The 21965-nt window shown below is 34.7% G+C and overlaps 1 protein-coding gene across 2 annotated transcripts in view; it reads left to right on the top strand.

Moving 5' to 3' along the window:
• KYNU (kynureninase) overlaps nt 1-21965 on the top strand; it is a 130194-nt gene that overhangs the window by 79366 nt on the left and 28863 nt on the right. For both annotated transcript variants that reach the window (XM_081814530.1, XM_006735842.3), the window contains 2 exons: nt 3977-4075; nt 5286-5359. In XM_081814530.1, coding sequence (XP_081670656.1) covers nt 3977-4075; nt 5286-5359 — 173 coding nt within the window. The remainder of the gene's footprint in view (nt 1-3976; nt 4076-5285; nt 5360-21965) is intronic.

Here is a 21965-nt window from a genome sequence, read left to right as displayed (position 1 = left end):
GGGAAAGAATTGCACATACATTAAAACATATTGTAAGAGCCTCAAGTGATTTTTTTATGCAGTACCACAGATGTAACTACAGGACTTTTAATAATAGGATATGGTATGTTGAAGTTTCATGGTTTCTTCATTGCTCTATTCTTTATAAATAATTGATAATAAAAATGCTGCCTTTTCTATTCCATAAGTTTTCTAAGTTGAGTTTTAAAAACAGATAAAGAAAAAATTGAGTTGTAAATATTGTTTCACAAACAAACATCATTGCCTTCATTAGAAATGTTGGCAAGAAAAAAAGAGGATTTTAAACTCAGAACCTTTATTTTTTTTTCCAAATTGAATTTCAGTATTAAAATGTATCTTAAAATACAAACAAACAAATCTGTGTGTATGTGTGTGTTTACTGAACCTAAACAGTAGTCTGCAAACTCAGATTTTGATCATCTCTAAATCTTGATAGAGATTAATTATATTTCTTTTCTATCATTCTCAAAACTTACGTTAGCATGGAGGATTTGTCATATTTTTATGACATGTATTGCTCATTTTTTTCTGTGAGAAGCAAAGTATTAATTCATCTTCCCCTGCAAAAAACAAAACAGAACAAAAAAAAATCAGATATATAGTACTGGTAAGAACTTTTTCTTCTATGAAATACTAGTTATGGACACATTATAATGAGTAAGGTTTCTGTTGACTCTTCAATATATTGAGCTTTATGAGACTAATGCTATAGTTTAGGGGTTAGCAAATCTTTTCTGTAATGGGCAAGATAGTAAGTATTTCTGATTTTGTGACCCATATGGTCTCTGTTGAAACTACTCAATTCTGCTTGCAAAAGTTGTCATAGACAATATTTAAACAAATGAGATTAGTTTTGTTCAAATACAACTTTATTTATTAAAAACAGGTCATAGTTTGCATCCCTCTGTTCAGGGAAAGTACCTGTAATAGCAGTTTGAGGTTAGTTATTTTTAAGAAGTATTAGAACAATCTAAAATTGGTCCCTCTGTAATTATTTACTTCAAAAATTTCAATCAATAGATGTGTTTCTTCAAAGATGCAGGAGATTTAAAGTTTTGAAAATGTAATTATTAAATATGCACTTATATTTTGGTATTAAAATTATCCACTTAGTAAGCTAAAAATAGAAAAGCTCACAGGTAAAACGTTTTTGCAAAATGAACTATCACCCCTATTTAATGACCAGGGATTTTTTTTAAAAAATTCATGTTTATGTACAAAATTGTCTTAATATGGGATGGATCACTATATTCTCGAAGTAAAACTTTTAACATTTTGATTTACAGAAAGTTAAAGGTTTTAATGATAAGACATTAAAGTGAAAAGTTTATACTTGGGTATAATTTGGGTAATAGAATTTATTGCTTCAGGTTGTCCTTCTGGGAACTTAATGAAAACAGAGGCTTAGTTTCTGAAACAGTGAATTCTACTAGGCAGACATACAAAACACTTGGATCATGTAATCGGGTAAATAAGACAGACTAGAGTCAGACAGTAAGAGGCTATTAGGGTCTCAAGTCAGTGTATAGGGAGAACATAGTGTAGAGTCATAAACAGCATCATTTTTATTTGGTCATATTTGTGTCAGTTGATCTAGGCAATACTTAGTCGTAGAGATCCTGCTAGTCTCGACTGAACTCGCTCATGCATCTCTGGCCAACTAAGGAAAGGTGGGGAGAGTAGCTGATCCAAGCTGAGCTCATGTGAGGGTAACTTTGATCCCCATTTCTTTCGTCTTCCATCTGAGCCAGCAGGTTGGCTATGCAGGTGCTTGTTACAGAGATGGCAGAGGGCAAGAGAGAGAGAGCAAGCCTAATCTAATCACTCAAAGTCCCTTGGAGTCTCTGCTTGTATTACATGTGCTAATATTCCATTGGTCAAAATAAGTCACCTGGCTAATCCCAGGGGCAGAGAATTGTATCCTGTCCACAGTGGGAAGAACTGCAAAATTACATAGCAAAGGAAATGGATGCAAGGAAAGACAAAGAATAGGAACCATTAGGGCAATTTACCATAGCTTGTGTATACTTGAATTAATTAAATATGGGCATGATTGGGGTTTAGTGATAACTGAAAACTGCTATTAACTTCATCAGGTTGGTAGGATACACTAAAGCAGAGGTTCTTAAACTTTTTAGTAACGAAAACCTTTTACACTCTTAAAAATCACTGAGGACCTTAAAAAAGGTTTTGATACTGTGTTTATATCTGTACTTACTGTATTTGTAATTAAATACATTTATTCATTCATTCACTTACTTATTTTAGAGCAACAATAACAAACACATTACATATTAACGTAAATAATATGCTGTTAGGGAAACAAAGCCATATTTTCTAAAACAAAAAGAATGTTGTATATTTGGCAAATCTCTTTATTGTTTGGCTTAATGGAAGACAGCTGGTTTTCTTTATCTGCTTCTGTATTCAATCTCTTCTTTTTTTTTCTTCATGAAGCATATGAAGAAAATCAGTCCTCATGCAGATAGAGTCAGAAAAAAACAGAAGTAATTTATTGGCTTTTCAGTTTATTGTGAATATTGTTTGATACTGTACCAGAATTTAACAAGTTGTGGTATGCAATGTGAAACCAAATTACTGACCTTTCTGTACTTTGTTACATTAAAATCCATTGTGCTATGGTGAGGGCTGTGAATTGTGTGAATTGTGTAAGAATGATGAATCACAGACCTGTACCTCTGAAACAAATAATATATGTTAAAAAAAAAAAAAAAAGAAGAAGATAGTAGGAAGGGAAAAATGAAGAGGGGGAAATCAGAGGAGGAGATGAACCCTGAGAGACTATGGACTCTGAGAAACAAACTGAGGGTTCTAGAGGTGAGGGGAGTGGGGGGATGGGTTAGCCTGGTGATGGGTATTAAAGAGGGCACTATTGAATGGAGAACTGAGTGCTATATGCAAACAATGAATCATGGAACACTATATCAGAAACTAATGATGTAATGTATGGTGATTAACATAATAAAATAAAATTTAAAAAAATCCATTGTTTGGTTTTACACTTTGAATATATCTTTTATCCATGCTTGATCTGTAACATCAAACATTGGTTGTTTGAAAAATATTGGTAATCTACCTATTTCATTATGTAATATTTTAAAATTATGTATTACTACTAAACTCATCAGAAATATCTTTAAATAGTGGGAAATGGACATACTCATAAAAGCGGATACAAATTTTCAAAATCCTAATTTCTCTTGGAAACTACTTTTTTCATTGGCAACAAATATTATGAGTGGTTTTCCTTGAATTGACAGACTCACTTCATTCATTTTCAGAAGAATGTCTGTCAAACACCCAGTCTGAGTTACTGTTGTTTGTCTTTCAATTGTTCTTTGATGCAAAAAATGGTTCTCTGGGAAATAAAAGTGGCTAGTTCAGCTTGCAACTCAAATAATTACATGAGTACATTATTTTGAGGCAACCATCTTCAGAATGTGCTCAGATGTTTTATGCATACTTCCCACGTTAAACCTTAAACATATGAGAATTAAGGCATTGAGATTTAAAGAAATTAATCATTTTTACAGCTTTCTCAAGGAGATTTTTAAGTGGAACTACTTATTGTCCCTCCCAACCCCCCAAAACTAAATGGTTTTTACCTGCCATGACTGCTAGTATGATTTGGTGCCACTGCCTTGCTTTGTACTAACATGCCGGCAGTTTTCCCAGAACTGCTTTTGTTCTATCAGTGCAAATGTCAGCACAGTGAGGAAGGCAAAGAACGTCTTCATATTATGAAAACTATTTTGACCTGAGAGGATCTTGGAAATGCCCAGTGTTTTGCGGTTCAGACATTGTGAACCACTGCACCAAAGGATAAACTATATTTATAGTACAGCAGTTTGTCAAAGATTTTCTCAGAGATATTTATACTTACTATTTCTAATCATTAAGCAAATTTAAAACTTGTTCTTTGGTTCTTCCCCAGGGTTGTTTTGTTGGCTTTGATCTAGCACATGCAGTTGGAAATGTTGAACTCCACTTACATGACTGGGGAGTTGATTTTGCCTGCTGGTGCTCCTATAAGGTACAAATTACTTAATATAGTTACATCCTTTTATCACACATTGACATTGATCTAAATGAAAAACTGGATCAGCGGCCAGTTTTAACCATTTGAGTTACTTTGCTCCATTTCTTTCATTACTGCTTTTTCTGATTTTAGTTAATTATAAAGTCATATGATACAATAGTATAAAAATTAATTAAAATCAGGTATTTTCATCCACTGTAGAGTACTTACTCCTTTATTTACCTGGCTGCTATAGAAAAGTCAGGAGGTTTGGGGAGGGGGGGAAGCTCCACACTTAGAACTTAATTGAAATTGATTAGGTTCTTAGTTTTTTGTTGGTATGTTGTGAAATTTCTACTATGTAAAGATAATTCTTACGGAATCAACTTGATACTGACATCTGAAGACAATTTAATAGACAGGGGTCATGGAAATGAAACCAATTTTATTTTAACTTAGGTGTTTTTAAAATATGCTACTTTCTTAGATTTTTTTTTTTAAGATTTTTAATTTTTTTATTTATTTGAAAGAGAGAGACACAGCGAGAGAGGGAACACAAGCAGGGGGAATGGGAGAGGGAGAAGCAGGCTTCCCGTGGAGCAGGGAGCCCGATGCAGGGCTCGATCCCAGGACCCTGGGATCATGACCCGAGCTGAAGGCAGACGCTTAACGACTGAGCCACCCAGGCGCCCCAAAATATGCTACTTTCTTACTACTTAAATATTTTTGTGACAAATAATTGAAATGAATAAGCTTTAAAATTAGATAGGCTTCATTAGAACTGTTATCTGTTAGTTGGGGCAAAATTTGACCAAAAAAGTAATAGGTATTTATTCTCAATTAATAATGCTGGGGTGCCTGGGTGGCTCAGGCATTAAGTGTCTGCCTTCGGCTTAGGTCAGGATCCCAGGATCCTGGGATCGATCCCCGCATCGGGCTCCCTACCCCGTGGGAAGCCTGTTTCTCCCTCTCCCACTCCCCCTGCTTGTGTTCCCTCTCTTGCTGTGTCTCTCTGTCAAATAAATAAATAAAATCTTTGAAAAAAAATGCTATGTTTATTTTTTCTTCGAATAATAAGGTGACGCAAAGTTCTGTTTTATTATAAAAGCTCAAATTATCACATGTTTTGAACTGGTCAAAAGTTGGTTTCATAACACAAAAGTCAAATGATTTCATTGTTTAGTTTTGTCATATGCTCAAACAATTTAATTTCTTTTCAATCCAGTATTTAAACTCAGGAGCAGGAGGTCTTGCTGGTGCCTTTGTCCATGAAAAGCATGCCCATACAATTAAACCTGCGTGAGTACCATCTTCACAGTCTTTGGTGATGAATAAATTAATTTGCATTAATAATATGCTAAATTTACATAAGTTCATTAAGGTACTATCCAATAAGAATCTGGATTGATTATAATTGTATCACTATTCTATTAACAATGATGCACTTTATCAGAAATAAATGCCTTTCAAAGAGTTCAATTGGTTGAACAAGAAATTTAATCACAAAAAGGGAAGCTTCAATGCTAAAAATGAGTCACTGTAATCATGTAGAGCAGATGGTTTAATGCAAAGAGACGACTTATTTTTGTTCAAAAATTAGACTTCAGAAAATTTCAGATTCCTCACATTGATGAATAAATCAAAGGCAACCAGAGCTGTGCCTAATCGAGCCTTAAATGTGGTATGTTATTATTAAAATTACATCTACCTTTAAAGCTAGAAACATTATACCGTGGTCTTGTAAGGATTATCTTCTGTCCTAAAAGATTTTATAATCCGTGAAAACTGAAGAAGCTGAACACTGAACAACACAGGCTGATTGCATAAAAAGCAATACTTTTCTACTTTATATAACTTTCATTTTTTAGAGCAAGTATAAATGCAAATGTGATCTATTAACACATTTATACATTTTTATTTGGGGAACTTGTAAGTTTGTTTTTATCTGGTATGGAGATACAGAAATAATATTCTGCAAAAGTTCCTTTAATAGCTGTTGTATCAGAATATGTGTGATGAGGAGACTGTCTAGACTCATAATAGGTAATATAATAATGTTTGATTAGTTTTCTGAATCTTCTCAGCCACTGGCTGAGTGGTGTAATCTTTACAAGAATTGAAGCTGAATTAGTAATAAAACTTGGAGCACCTCACATTTCTGCAGTTTTACGCATATAAATCCAAGAAATTTAAGATGATTTGCTACAGTTCATTTAATCATGTCTAAAATTTCTTCAAGATTTTAAAGTTTTAAAATTATTTTAGAGCATTTTCTTTAGACAGGTATTTTGTCAGGCAGACGTCTTCCACAAATACACTGTCAGTACATTAGATTTCTCCCCATGTCCCAAATTCTCTGAAAAGAATATAAAGCATTACTATGTTATAGGAATGCCATGCATATTTTAAAAGATCTCTCTTTCCTTTTTAGCAAACCCTGCTGATAGTGTTTTACCTAGCATAATTGTTTTCCGTGTAGACAGTATATAGGATATTGCTTCCTTTGGGTGAAGACTCATTACTCTGACCATTTCCCATTCTCCACTTGTTTAACTTGTAATAGAGGATCTGATGAATTGTATCAACCCAAAAACAAGCTGGTGAACTGGTTGGAGGCTATGTAAATAATCTACACAAATTCTCGAGAATGTAAGGGTTAGCAGTTTAGTTCTGATCTTACAGCATATGTCTGTTGCACTTGAGATTTCTTTTATCACTATTTACCCTTTATGGATGAGGAAGAGAAGAAGATGAAGGGTTGTAGTGGGCTCATGTGTGCTTCATCTTGTAGAATCCAAACATCCTCTAGGACACTGTATGTGTTAAATCTTTGGTCCCAGGAGAAAGACTATATAGACAGACCAGATTCGCATCACTGCTTGATCACTGGCTGGTCTATACCCTGAAGAATGCTCCTTGATCTCTTGGTGTTCTAGCCTCTAAATACAGGTAATAGGGATGCCTGGGTGGCTCAGTCGGTGAAGCGTCTGCCTTCGGCTCAGGTCATGATCCCAGGGTCGTGGGATGGAGCCCTGCATCGGGCTCCCTGCTCAGTGGGGAGCCTGCTTCTCCCTCTGCCTGCTGCTCCCCCTGCTTGTGCTCTCTCTCTCTTTCTCTGACAAATAAATAAAATCTTTATAAATAAATAAATAAATAAATAAATAAATAAATGTAATAACAGCATCTACCTCATAGGCAATAATTCTGAGAATAAAATGAGATGGGGCACATGTAAAATGCTAAGCACAGTGGCGTAAGCATTATATGTGGTCCTTAAATGGAGGCTAAATGCTTTGTTGCTTCACTGTGAAGTTGTACGTTAACTGGCAGACTTTGGACTAGTAGAGATCATTTCTCTTAAGTAGAAAACACAACCTCAGAGACTATGGTTCATTACTGTGAGGACGTTAAACAGTTTTGTTCATTTCAGCAGGCCTTTGAGAAACTGCTGACCGCGTAAGTCTCCATTCCTCGAATTCTCTCTTGTCCCGGCCTTACCATCTTACTGGTTCCTCATTAATTAATGAGTTAATGAGATCTTTATACATCTTCATTTCATATTTGTATGAGGGCCGTGCTTTTAAATTTTTTGAAAATTGTATGTTATTATCTGTTGTTGCATTTTAACTGTCTGGCTTTGGAGACTGACAAGACTCAAATCAGGCTTGACTTATGAAGCCCTCTTTACAGAAAACTCCAGTTGGTGTAGTTTGTTGGTTTGTTTGTAAAGCTTTTTTTTAATATCATGTCGGAGTGACTAATTCCAATGGTGCCAACTTCTACCCAATAGTGTAACTGCTACTGATATTAACAAACTTTGTGAAGTAAACTCTGTTGCTTTTTTAAAGGGTGACATCTAGTGGCTAAGCATGTTATTTCAAATAAATAGTATACAAATGACATTTCTTTTCACTATCCAGTTGTTTATTGTTTCCCAAGAATTTTTAAATTATATATATTTAAACTGTAAATATTATTTGACTATATGTTTATAGTGCAATAATTGTGTAGTCAAAGCCTTCAGTAAAGAAAAGAAATAGGATGAAGATCAAAGTTAAGATTAGGGGCATTATAGGTATGTGATTAAACAGAATGAATAAATGTTCATCAAGGGTGGTGAAGAAGGGCATTATGGAAGTGATTGACCCACCAGGTATAGGTATAGAGAGTAGATCCCAGGACATGTAACCCTGCATATTCAGTGTATAACTTTGAAGTATCTCTTATATGTTTCCATTAGCAACTGGTAAATTACATCTGTACCAAGAATGTCACTTCTTTTTCTTCTTCCCTTTTTTTTTTTTTTTTTTAGTTTAAATAGGTATTTTGGCCATTGTTCAAACAGATGACCTAAGACTTTTTCCAAGAACCTTTTGCCAGTAAAGAGAAAGAGTACAGGCCATAGTTGCTCCACAGCATTAAGCATCATAACTCAAGCTGTTATTCTTAACTAGAATTTGACCTTGTCCTAGTTTATCACCACCTTTTCACATTCCAGTGTCATATTCTAAACTTTGTCTGTAGCTGAGAATTATTCTGAATTAGAACTGGTTGTGAGTAAATGCCATCTTTTTTTTTTTCCGTCAGGGCTGACCTCAACTCAGTCTATAAAATTAATAATTATCATTCTGAGATATAAAGGGAAATATTTTTAATTGTAGGCATTTGAGAATCAGAAATGTATCAATAAAAGTACTTAAATACTTTGTTTTTTTTTTAACTTTATAAATGTTGACTTTTCTGGTATACTTTAAATCAATACTTTTTGATTTTAAGGGATTCAAAAATATCTGGGAAGCTCTAAATAAAATAAAATATTAAAAAACAAAAGCGGGGGGGCACCTGGGTGACTCAGTGGGTTAAGCGTCTGCCTTCAGCTCAGGTCATGATCCCAGAGTCCTGGGTTTGAGCCCCACATCGGGCTCTCTCCTCAGCAGGGAGCCTGCTTCTCCCTCTCCTTCTGCCAGTGCTCCCCCTTCTTGGGCACACTCTCTCTCTCTCTGTCAAATAAATAAAATAAAAAATTAAAAAAAATACCTGAAGCTCATAAAATGTAATTCAACAGCCCCTGCCATACACACACATTTTTTTTTTCTTTTGAGAGACTTTAAGAACATAAGAACAGGAATGGATCATATGAACTATTAAGATTCTTTCTGTCACTTACTTTTTTACCTCCTCCAGTGAAACCATACATACGAGAAAATGGCTGTTCTTCATTTTCCATGCTGACATAATAAACCTCCAAATACTCCAATGTATTAGATCCCTTGAAATGTTCATTTCTCCTGGGATTTTTTTTTCTTTTAAGTTTTTTGAGTGACCAAAAATGGGGCCTACTGATAATTTTGATGAAAATGCTAGAATTTTAAATCATGCCAGTACATTTCCATAGTCAGCTAGAGGTGTTTGATTGAAGCCTATAAATAGAGATGTCAGTTTTAAGACTTTATTAAGGGCTTGAGTCATCTCTTTTAATTCTAATAAGCCATTTCCAGGTTAAAAAGAACTAGCCAAAGGGGCTGGACAACTTCAGCGCATAGTTAAGGCAAATTTTAGAACTCAGAAATGTAAGTTATTATTTTTATTTGGCAACTTAAAAAAAAAAAAGACATACCAAACAATATTCAGGAAAGTCGAAGAAAGGATAAGAAGAGGCATGAAGAAAACAACTTAAAAATTATAAGCTTATGCCATGCTTGGCCCAACTGTACGATTAATGTTATGAGTGGAGATCATCTAATGCACATTTGTTCTGGGGAATGCTGACTTGATACATTGATTCCACATACTCTTCCAGGCAGTGTTGAAGAATGCCATCATCCAAAATTTACCTATGGTTTGTTTTGGTTTCTTAGTGATCCTTTTGGACTTATTACTTATCACATCTTTGTCTAGTACCTATGTAAGGTCTCCTTGTTAAAGGTTAGAGAATAAGGAAGTGTAAGTGATACCAGCAAGGTGTGTAAATTCATGACTCCAGATCCTTTAAAATGTGATGGGCCAATATCAATAAATTTCTCAGAGTTTTCACAGAATCTCTAGTTTAAATGTGACCTCTACCTCCCAGGGCATCTGTTCTACCCATTTAGTCTGTTTCTTTACGTTCGGTGTTTAGTATTAACATGAATGACTTCTCAGCCCCAACTTTTTGACCTCTCAGCCATATTAGATATCCTTGGCCATCTCCTTTGTCATTGATGTTTCCCTCCCACAGCCCTAAGCTTCCAGTGCACCATTTTCTCCTGCTTCTGCTCCAGTTTATGTGATGACTCTTCTATATTTTGCAAAGTTTACTCTTTTGCTTTTTCACGGATTCTCTCAGTGCCTCAACCCTTTAGTCCCTGAGCCCAGAAATATCTCATCCACACACATTTCAACAATAGACATTTGTAGAGGACACAGCTTTACCACTTGCTTACTTTTTAGCCGTTATTTTAATCTGATTGCAAGTTACAAGATTTTCTGATTATCAAAGCATTAAACTAGTTCCCAAAGATACATGATAATGTAGGAAAGCAAAGATTGTCAAATAGGAAATATTCCCTAATGAACTACACACTTATAAAATTAGTCCTTACTGAACACCCTTCCCAATTAGTATTAGCATCTATCTCTGTGAATTATTATAAGAGGTCTTGGTCTCTTGCTGATTATAGAATGTTATAAATATCAGATAACACAATGAAAACATAATGAAAATGGATTGTAAAGTAAAATTTTTCAAGAGATTCAAGATTTCCTGATGTAAGTATACTGAAGAATTGCTGAATCAAATTATGGACAGTGAGAATCAGTCAGAGTTAGAACCAATAACAGATGAAGTAGAGGAAATTAGACATGGTACTTCAAAAGCAAATGACTTGAATATCAGGGATTAAAAGGAAATGATGAATGCTTCAAAAATTTTTATAGAAATGATCATTTCTATGGTCATGCTGAAAAAGTTAAATGTAATATGAAAGAGATTGTATTTTTCTATCTTAACATTTTTTAAAATACACCAAAAAATCAACACTTGATTTATTATTTATTCTTTTTAATAATTAGCACATTATACTTTTAACTTGTCAAGTTACAAGTTAATTTTTATATAATTTTAAACTTACTTTTTAAGAGCATCTCAAATTTAATTTTTTCCAATTAATTACTATAAAAATAGGATTATTGGTTTAAAGTGGATTTTATTTTAAATGGCCTTTTTCCAGTATTCCATTGGTCATCAAATAATGAAGACTTCCAGTATATCCATATATCTTTCTAATCTCAGGAATTAAACATGGTGAAACTTCCATTTTATCTTACTCCGACACAAGTATCCTTTCTAAGATACTCATTTCTTTGTCATGTAAAGAGAATGACCCTGAGTCAGTTAAGAAGACATGAACAAATATAACCAACACATATTTTTGTGCAAGTAACTTTCCCAGATTGAAGTGAATACAAGATATTGCCTATGATTTTAACTTATAATCCATTTGGAGAGATTATTTTATTAGTAACTGAATAAATGATTTAAATGATAGGTAATGCAAGGTTAGAATATGTGTCACAAGGCAACCTAATAATTGCTAGGTGACTTCTCGGACATTGCCTTTGGAGCAATGGAGGGAAAATGGAAAAGCTTGAGTAAGGTGGTGGGGAAATTTACAGTTACAAATCCTCTGCTAAATGGAATGCTATGTTAACTAAGTGAATAAATTTACTGTCTGTTTCTTTGAAAGCTGAAATTGTTGCCTATGAGAAAGACTGCACTTGGTTAGTTTCATAAATTTATGTATAAAGAAGAAGGAAGAATTACTTAAATGATATTTCTTAAAGGAATATATCAAGTGATCATTTTCTTCTTACATTTTTTACTAGAGTTTTTATGGAATCTGAGTTATTGACTTAACATTTAAAAATCTGCCTATTATAAAATTGCTGTATATTCCTATTCTTCTGTATTTTAGAAATTATAAACAGTGGTGAAATCAGGTTTGTTTCATGCTCATACTTAATTTCAGAGACATGCTCGTGGAGTAGGTTATACCTGTCGTTAAGTCCTAGTCCCCAAATCCTCACTGTGAGGGGTCCAAAAGGTGACACACTGATTGAAGAAAACTCATCTATGGAATCATGACATATAATCTACACCTGTCTTCATTCAGAAACCATTGTGGAAAGGATCCCTCATCTTCTTGGCTTGACAATCTTTACTATGCAAAATCATCTAGATGGTTTTTCTGTGTTGTGAATTTAAGCTGTGATCATAAAAATAACATTTATACTCTGAGGTGTGATCATGATTAAATATAAGTTCAGTAAATAATCTCATGTTTTTCAACTCAGGAGATAAAGTAATCCTGGCTCTTAAAGGAAAGCCAAAATAGTAATTATCAGTATAAAAAGATACATTAAAGCCATTGTTCCTTGCACATCACTCCTCTCAGATAATGATGACATAATCATTAATTTGGGAAAATTGGAGTCCTTTGAAATCTCAAAATTTATTTTCTCTTCTAAAATTGCAGTCTAGTGTCTCTGAAGATATATGAGATCAATGAACCTTTCAGACACCAACACTAAAACTTGTCAAGGAGCTTCAGCTCTTGTTTTAATCTCGGCAAGTTTTGCCCCTAAAGTGACCTTTGGAATCTGCAGGGTTTGTTGTTGTTTAATATTAATTAAACAGTTCAATATTAATTAAACAGAGTTAATATTAACTCTGAAGAACTATTGCTAAACTTTTATCTGTTCTTATTGAGAAACATACATGTAGCTACCTGGCTCTTGAAGATTTGCCAAAAGAGCCACCCTACAGTGATAACCTGCTATGCAGGGCAGCACGGAGAACTTGGTCCTTACACACAGACCCACTGGGTCCTGGTGCTTCCAAGACGGGGCCGGGCTAATTTCACAGATGACAAGAACTCTTATCATACATTGTTCAGAACAAAGGTCTGAACTCATGCGATGTGTTTTCTTTGTTTACTTGTTTACTTGTTTTTACTCGATGCCAAAGGAGAAGATTTGATTGGGAGGAAATGATCCTTTTCTCTAGAGTTGGGGTCTGTGTTTGTCATGACAGTTCACGCATGGAGAGTTTGCCTTGCTCTCATCTCTGCTCCAATCAGTTTTGGTCAAGATCTCAGAAGTTTGGCACAAGTTTGTTATAAACCATGGAAACTTAGGCAGAAAATGGCTTTTTTTAATTTTTTAATTTTTTTTTTAAGGAGCCTATGATCCTTGTGAGAATTCATCTTTACATGTTCAATGTGATTGCTTGAAAATTGATTATAAATTCTAAAATTTTTGAGTACAGCAACATTGTCTTTATGATCTTTCTCTGCTTTCCTAATCTGCAGTGCTCCAAAAAATACTTTTTAAAATTTTGTTTTTGAATATATGTCTTTCTTTATTCTTAGCATAATAGACAAACCATCTTCTAGCATATGGACGCATTTCTACTTTGCAAGTTATTCTGAAGGGGGCATGATTTGCAAAATACTGTCAAATTAAAATGCATTTCCATATGCTTCTACAAAGACCAAATATATCCAGGGAAACTAGCTACAGACAATTTAAAAAATCCTTCATGAGTATTTTAATGAACATTGAAACTAGTCCTTTCAAAAGTCCTAAATTCAGACATCTTCTTTCTGTTTTTGTGCTTTTAACATCAATATTACCTCAAAGGATTACAAGCCAATTTTTCAAAATATTAATATATTTCAAGAAAGCATATACAGAAAAATTTAAAGGATTTATTTGTTAATAAAGCTTTCACACCAAGAAAATATTGACTTAGTTCTTTTAAGAACACCATATTATTCTGAAACTTCAGGAAATAATTTTCATTAACCAAAACTCATGATATCAGGAAGTGCTTTTTTATTTCATAACTACACTTGTCATGCTATTAGATCTCTGGACATACTTGAACAAGCCTCCTGTTGAATAAGATTTGAAGATGTAATGAATATGTAACAGAACCAAGTGAAGCACTCTAAACAATATTTACAGATGAGTGAGCAAATGAGAGGAGAAAAAGGAATTGAGTTTCGTGATACCTTCTCATAGTATTTTCCAGAGCAGCATTAAATCAGTAGACTTAAAAAGTGCAGAGCAATTGTGAACAGATGAATATTTTTTAGAAAATAAGATTTGATAGAGATCTTTTCTACTAACGTAGAGTGAGTTGGTAATATTTTGCCTATCTAATGTCGTGGACATGACAAGCCTTATAATAGTCATCCTTGGCAACTAATTGCTGGCATCAAGGGATGAATGTACAATTTTCGAGCTAAAGCAACCTATTTTGTCAGTTTTTGAGATTTTTGTTTGTCACTAACACCTTTGAATTTTCTTCTGTCACTTAGCTATGCTTTTACTTTTCCTCCAAATGTGCTGGTCACCAACTGCCTGGAATTAGACACTTCTTGTTTTATTTCCTCGGGTTTTTTTGTTTTGTTTTGTTTTTAATGTCTTAACTCTACTGCTTTCCCTGATCCTTATTCCTATTCACTAGCTCCATCTTCCTTATATGTACCTGAATTACTGTTACTTCTGGATTCCAGTATTTCCTTAACGATAGCAGTTGTGCTTCTGTCTCCAAGCCTTTCTTCTCACTCTGCAAGGTGGTTTAGCAGCATTAGTATGCTGCTGTGAGGAATGGCCTAAGAATGTGATTGGGAGATTGGGTACCTTGCAACCATGCCTAAATCCTACCGAACGGATCTGCCATGAGGGCAGAGTTTTAGTATGTTCAAACCCTTCCTTGTTTGCCTTTGGTCATCCAAGTTGGATTGATTGGCCAGAAGATAGTGTCAGTGGAGCCAAAGAAAAAACTTTGGCTGATGATAGATGAACAGAGCTTGGAACAACCAAAACTGAAGAGCCAAAAAAGTCTATAATTGTTCATGAAAAGAAGTTAGTATCTTCACTGAACATTGTGAAAGAGTTTTGACTTATAATTGTATAATGCCCCTGTAGTACCTTCATAGTCATTAAATAAATATTTATTGAGCATTGTATATGTATATATATTCCGGGCAATTTTTAAAGTGTTTGGGACGGATGGACAAACAAAGCAAAGATCCCTGTCCTCATACACATTCCATCAAGAGAAGACAAACCATACCTATAATAAGAGGCAAATTATATAATGTGTTTGAAGTTGATAAGTCCTACGGACAATTGGGAAAAGGAGGTATGAGAATTCTCTGTGTGGGATCCTTAGCAACATGCAGTATTTAAAAGGCATTCAGGAAAGCCCACACTGGGAAAATAAGATGTGGATGAAGAGGTGAAGGAGGTGGAGGCTGGGTCAAGCAGTTACCTGGTGAAGAGAGTTCCAGGCAGAGGGAGTATCTAAGTGTAAAGGCTCTAAGACAGGAATGTGTCTTAAATATTTGAGGAACAGCAAGGAGGCTAGCATGGCTGGAATAGATTGAGCAAACTGGAGATGAGTAGATAAAATTAGAGAGATAGAGGGGTCCATGAAATGTCGGCCCTTAATAAGGTTACAGAAAGACATGGGCTCCATTCCTATTTTGCCAGAAATGTGACAGGACACAGCAACTTGCAAAATGATCCTTCTGGTGGCTTTTTTGGGAAGAGGCTGTAGGACAAACAGTAAGGGTAGACTTTGTAAGACCAGCTGGGGAACCATTACAGATAGCACGCAGGAGGTGACCACAATTCAAAGCAGGAGAGTAGCAGAGGTGGTGAGGAGACATTGTATGATTAGGGATCTATTATAAAAGATAGGTGGCAGAACTCTGAAAGAGGTCAAGAACAGAAATAGATATGTCAGTTAAAGGATGTCTGCAATCACCCAGAAGTGAGCTGCTCACTACCTAAAAGATGGCCATGGCTAATGGGATGAAAAAAGCAGGACAGAGTTAAAAGTTACTAGAAAGTTGAATCAACAGGACATAGAGAAACGTTTGGATAGAGGGGAAAGATTAAGTTGATGTTTGGGCAAAAAGATGCTAAATCATTAATTAAATGTCATGTAGTTATTTCATTTATCAGCTAGAAAAGTATTTCTTGAGATCTACTGTAGGCAAAGCAGTATGCAGTACATAGGGGATAGAGACATGAATGAGCTCCTGCTGTTCTTTCCATGGGAGCAGCAAAAGAAAAGAGAGGCTGGAGAAACCTTTGTTGAGGAGGTGATATTTGAGCTGACTGGAGAAATTCTCCCAAATCTTACTGAGATGGGAGGGGAACAGGCAGTGGTGGGGTGTTTGAGGCATGGTGGTTTTACATGCATCCCAGTCAGGGACCAGAAGATGGAGGTCCTTGCATTCCAAATAAGGAATTTTAATTTTTATCTTAGAGACAGGAGGAAGCCATTGACTGTCCACATGGAACAAGTTTACAGATTCAGGTCTCTTCAGCTCTCCAGGTACTGGTTTCCTCGTGGGGGAAAAATAAATAATTAGGCCTGGGGGTCTGTGAAAATTTCTTCTGGCTTTTAAACTGTGATTGTCAAGCATCAGAATAAGGTGGACTGCCTCCAGGGATAATGTAGAAACTGAAACCTGCTTGATGGAAATCTGTGTGTCATCAAATATATTGATGAATTTGGTGACCTTTTTCCCCTCCACCTTGTTGTAGTAGTTGGATACAATAAAGCAGAGTTAAGTCCACACAAATTTGTAACAAACTTTACTATAACCTTCTCATCTTTTTCCTTTTCTCAAGTATAAAAGACTACTATATGCATATTTCTTAAAGTTCAGCTGCCAAAATTTTGTTATGAAAATTAAGAATATATAAAAGCTATTTGAATGAATAAATTTCTCATTACTTTCTGAATAAAACAATCTTTGTGGAACTTCTTGATTCTGTGAAACATAATTATCTGATGAGGATTTTAGGTGATACACTTTTACTTGAGGTTAGGTTATAGAGGGCATTAGAATATGAGACGACAGGCATTCAAATTTATCCCCAATTGCTATTACAGATTTCTAAGAATAAATAGTTATGCTGTACCCCAAATGTTCCATGTTTTTTGGCAATGCTGTAACAATTTGTCTGATTCAACACATTTTTTTGAGGCCATGAAAGCAGTAAGAAAATTGTATTTAATTTTCAGTTGTGACTTTGAGTGAGAGAAAGAAAGAGGAAGGGTAGGGATGGAAGGGACTGAATAGGGGGTGAGGAGGGAGGGAAGAGGATGAGAAAAAGGAAAAGAAAAAAAAAACAACTTATTTCAGTCAGGTTCATATTCCTAAACACAGACTAAAATTATTAAATGTATGGTAATAAATTGTCAAATTAAAGGACATGATGTAAGCAGTCTTTTATGCAAATGTACTTTCTTAGACCAGATTGTGATCTAATTTTCTTATTTGCTGAATTGCTCCAGTGATGAACTGCATTTTTTAACATAGATTAAGGAGACTGGGAAAAGTTGTTTTGTTTTTTGGTGAGATATGGGAGAAGGAGAGGTAAGGGGTTTGCGGAATAAGTTAATTTAATTCGGTGCATGAAATATTCAGGGATTCATACTGGAGATTCTGCCATTAAAGTCTTGCTAAGGAGATCAAGGAGAGTTGGGTATTTCATTTCATAATTCTTAGCATCCAAAATCATATTCAGTGGATCCCTGGTGACCTTCTCTTACTGAATTTGAATATCATGCCTCAAAGATGTCTTTATAATAAGCGATGCTTTCCATTTGATAATACCTATTTGAAACTCCTTTTAGGAAATTTATGATGTTCAAAGAACACAAAGCATATTAAAATCTTTACTTTTTATTATTTATCAGATCTCTTCCAAAACCTTCTCCTAAAATTCTTTTAATGCCTTCATTCTAAGTAAATGAACTCCCTGCTTGATTTTTAATTTTTGGTGGCAAAAGATTCAAATTTCTAGTCCCAAATGCAATGAGATTGCATCTTAATTGTTATTGTTCATATTCAGTTTGTAGAAATGATTTATGAGCTTGTTGTGATAATAGCTATTTATAAACTAATTTAATGGTTTTTAATTTTCCTTGATTAGCTTTAGAATATTTGCTTTTTAGAATTCATGCCAAGATTTCATTTAGATTACATTTCTTTTGTATTTTATTTTGCCTTTCCTACGCTCCAAATGGTGGGGTCTTAAAATGAATTTAACTTTCCCTTAGATTTTTTGTGATGTATTTTGTGTTTGAATGAGTATTTTTTAAATCACCATTTCTTTATTTGACTTTTTTTTCCTTAACACATTTTTTAAAATTATGTTATGTTAATCACCATACATTACATCATTAGTTTCTTTATTTGACTTTAAACAATCCCCATTCCATCTATAAAGACTTCAAGGTGTGATATATGAGCAATATGAGCAATATGCTTGTCCAAGTTTACTAAATTAGATGCCTCAGCCTCAGTCAGTGCCCTTTGAAAAGAAGAGGAATTGACTACAGAGATTATAAAAGAACAGAGAAAGTAAAAAAAAAAAGAATAAAGAAATTTTTCAAGAAAAAAAGAACATATTTCTGCTAACTCAGAACCCTGAGTGCATTTTTTAAGTAATCTGGGGAATATGGCTTTTATAGAATCTCTTGATTCATTAAAAAAAAAAAAATCTGCCCTAGGTGATTTTGCATTTGTTTGTGAATATTCTTGATCATAATGGTCTATATCTACATTTAGGCTTCAACAACTAACACTTGTGTTATTTTAGACTATTTATCGAGAGTCTTGAAACCTCAATATCCTCATCTGTATAATGAGGATAATAATAGTATCCAGGTCATAGGATTATTTTTAAAAATTAAGCAATTGCTTAGAACAGTGGCTCATAATGAAAGCTCAATTAACATTTGTCTGTTGCTTTCAAAAGTATTAAAAAATTACAAAAAATATTAAACAGTTACAAGAACTTAAATCGGGAAAAACACATGCATCCCTAAGTTAAACTTGTTGGACTGTTTGTGGTTTTTTAATTTTTTTTTATATTTTATTTATTTATTTATTTGACAGAGAGAGAGAGAGCAAGCAGGGAGAACAGCAGAGGGAGAGGGAGAAGCAGGCTCCCCGCTGAGCAAGGAGCCCGATGTAGGGCTGGATCCAGGACCCAGGGATCATGACTGGAGGTGAAGGCAGATGCTTAACCCACTGAGCCACCTAGGTGCCCCTTGTTGGACCGTTTTTACAAGACTAGTTGAGGAGTCAATCACTGGGATTCACGTTGTTCGCATTGTTTAATTGGAAGGTAATATGGGGAGAAGCTTTATCTCTCATACATATTATTTTGGTAAATAGAATTCTTTTATCATTTTATTTAAATTAACAATGGTTTTTTTCAAAAGTTTAATCTAGTTAGTAGGGTAAGAGTTATAGTAGCTTAGGCTCTTACTAAAAACATATCATTAATGTTGTTTTTCATGAAAATATTCAGAATAACCTGAAAAATGTCAGACATTAAAGAGGAAATCTCAATACTTTTTTACTTCACAAGGTGTTATGGGTAAAAATAAGTTTTAATAAGATAAAAATGTCATTCTCTTGTTACAATATTCCATTTAAATGATTAAATTTCTTTTTATCAAGTGCAAGTGTAGAGCAGTTAATTTTAGATAGTTGCAATCATTTCCCCAAGAAATAACATTTAGAATTTAATTAAGATTGAAAATAGATACCCCCCATGATTAAAAGAACATGGTAATTATTAATACTTTATATCAGAATAAAGATGCAAAGGAAGAAAAGCATCATATGAAAAATCAGTGACAGTTTGAAACAATCACAACTACTGGCCCCAGGACTTTGAAGCACATTCAACATGGAATGTCTCCTGCCATTTTTTTTTTTATGGCTACATGGCATAAAACTAAGAGTTTGTATTTACAATTTGTTGAGTTGTTTTAATGAATATTTTCATCAAGTAATTGCTTTGATCACTGAATTTAATGACATTACTGTCACATCCAGATATCAGATTATAGTGCTGTGTTATGTAGAAAGTTATATTATATCTCTCTACTCTGGTGTACTCTGATCCCATTTACTACTAATTGTTGGGGAAATTCTGAATAGCCTCTCTGAAGAGCTATTGTTTGTTTTCTTCTGTTTCTCTTACTCTCCTTCTTTTAATAACTTCAAAATGCATGTTGATGAAACTGAATTTACCTTCCTGAGCCTGTAGTTTCATTTCTTTCAGGGTTTCAATCCACTCAATATCTCACTCTTAATGGAATATGTCAGCAACTCTGTCTTCCTTAGCTGTTGGTTAATATCAAACATCTAGGTTCCAGTCCATTTTCCTTCTGTCAATTCCTCCTACCTCACTATGTCCCCTGGATGCTTGCTTCTTGATGAAGACTCACAGGTCCACCCATAGTTACAAGGCAACGGGCAACACAAAGGCATGAACACCTGGAGGCAGGGCTGGGGGGAAGCCAACCACCCTTTTGTTGAATTAATACCTATTTAATTAGTTCCTACCTCCAGCCACACCCAATAGACTTCAAATTCTGGACAAGGACCATTTCTGTTCTAGCTTACTGTACTGTCTCTATCTGTACCTTCTAGCAAAGTGTCTCATTAACTACATGTGAAGAATTAATGAATGAAATATAGAAAAACTTGCTGTCTCTCCTACCCAGAGGGAGGCTCTCATGTGTGCGGGGCTGGGTGGGTGGGGCCGGCAGGAGAAAAGTAATTTAATTAGGAGCAAAAGTGATAGAAATAAACTCACTAATAACAAGTGTCAACTTTACTCTAACTTCCATTATACCATTGACTTTACCCACGTCAGTTTTAGCTCCTGCTCTTACACTCAGCTTCCAGAGACTGTGTCTCTCAGCTTCTACTTGCTTATTGGCCTGTTAAGATGCTCTCTCTGAACCCTGTTCTTCAACTTTCTTCTGATGACACCATCTCAACTGCAGCTTCTTGCTTTGGGTCAGTGTTCCTGCTTATATACTGAGCAGGAATAGGCTTACTTAGTTATGTTCCTTTAGATAATCACTCAACCTCCATAAGCCTTACTTTTCTCAAATCTAAAAGTGTGGAAATAATACCTACCTCAGAGTGTTATTGCAAAGATTAAGTGAAATGACATGAAGCTATCTTGCCCATTTCCCAGCCAACATGTCTTGGTTTGGTCCTTTTTTCTTTAGCAGTTTGCTGTGCAAAACTTTGCTAAACCATGCCTTTTGAATAAGATTTCCTCTTGGCATAAGAACCAATAATTTGATTAACTACACCACTCTTAAAGGTAGTATGGGATTATATAACTTCCACTCAGGAGTGATGTGGGTGCAGTGGCAGAGGGTGATGAATGGCGAACAGAATCTCCAAGGGGGTCTAGGGGCTGGTTCCCTTCCTACTAAGCCCTTGGATAGCAAAATGTAACTTCTTCAGTAAATAAATGCAAAAGAGGCATATCATCATCAAATAATGAGGTAAACAACTTAGAAACAATCGTAATACCCTGTTTGTACTTTCTCAGGTATGAAGTTAAAGTGCTTTTTATAGATTCAGTAAATAAAGTGTAAAAAATGATGCCTGGACCTCAGTTATGGCATCAGTTCTGAATTTTTTTTTTCCCTAAGAACACATTTTTCCCTTCATGTAGTCCCTTGTTTCTTTCACATTTAGGTCATGAATATGTCATCAGTACTTTCGAGCACAAGCTATTACTCCTCCTGTGATACCATGTTCGCACACTAGGTCTTTGATGTTTCTGTCAAATAGTCCCAGCAACCATCATAACTCTTGGTCTTGAATTTTTAATATCACTCCACAAACAGAAATGACAAATACCTAGTCCTTTAGCAAACACACAAGAATGAAAGAGAAGTTCCTAAATAGGAAAAACATATTGAAATGTTCTCCCAGTTTTTATTTTGATCCCATTGAAAAGGACTGGAAAAAACAAACAAACAAACATGTTGCCCTTATTTTCATGA

Source organism: Leptonychotes weddellii, chromosome 3 (genome assembly GCF_054177405.1).
Source record: "Leptonychotes weddellii isolate Sample4059 chromosome 3, ASM5417740v2, whole genome shotgun sequence".
Taxonomy (NCBI): Eukaryota; Metazoa; Chordata; class Mammalia; order Carnivora; family Phocidae; genus Leptonychotes; species Leptonychotes weddellii.
Note: the sequence above shows the minus strand (reverse complement) of the source record. Positions and strands in the feature narration are given on the sequence as shown.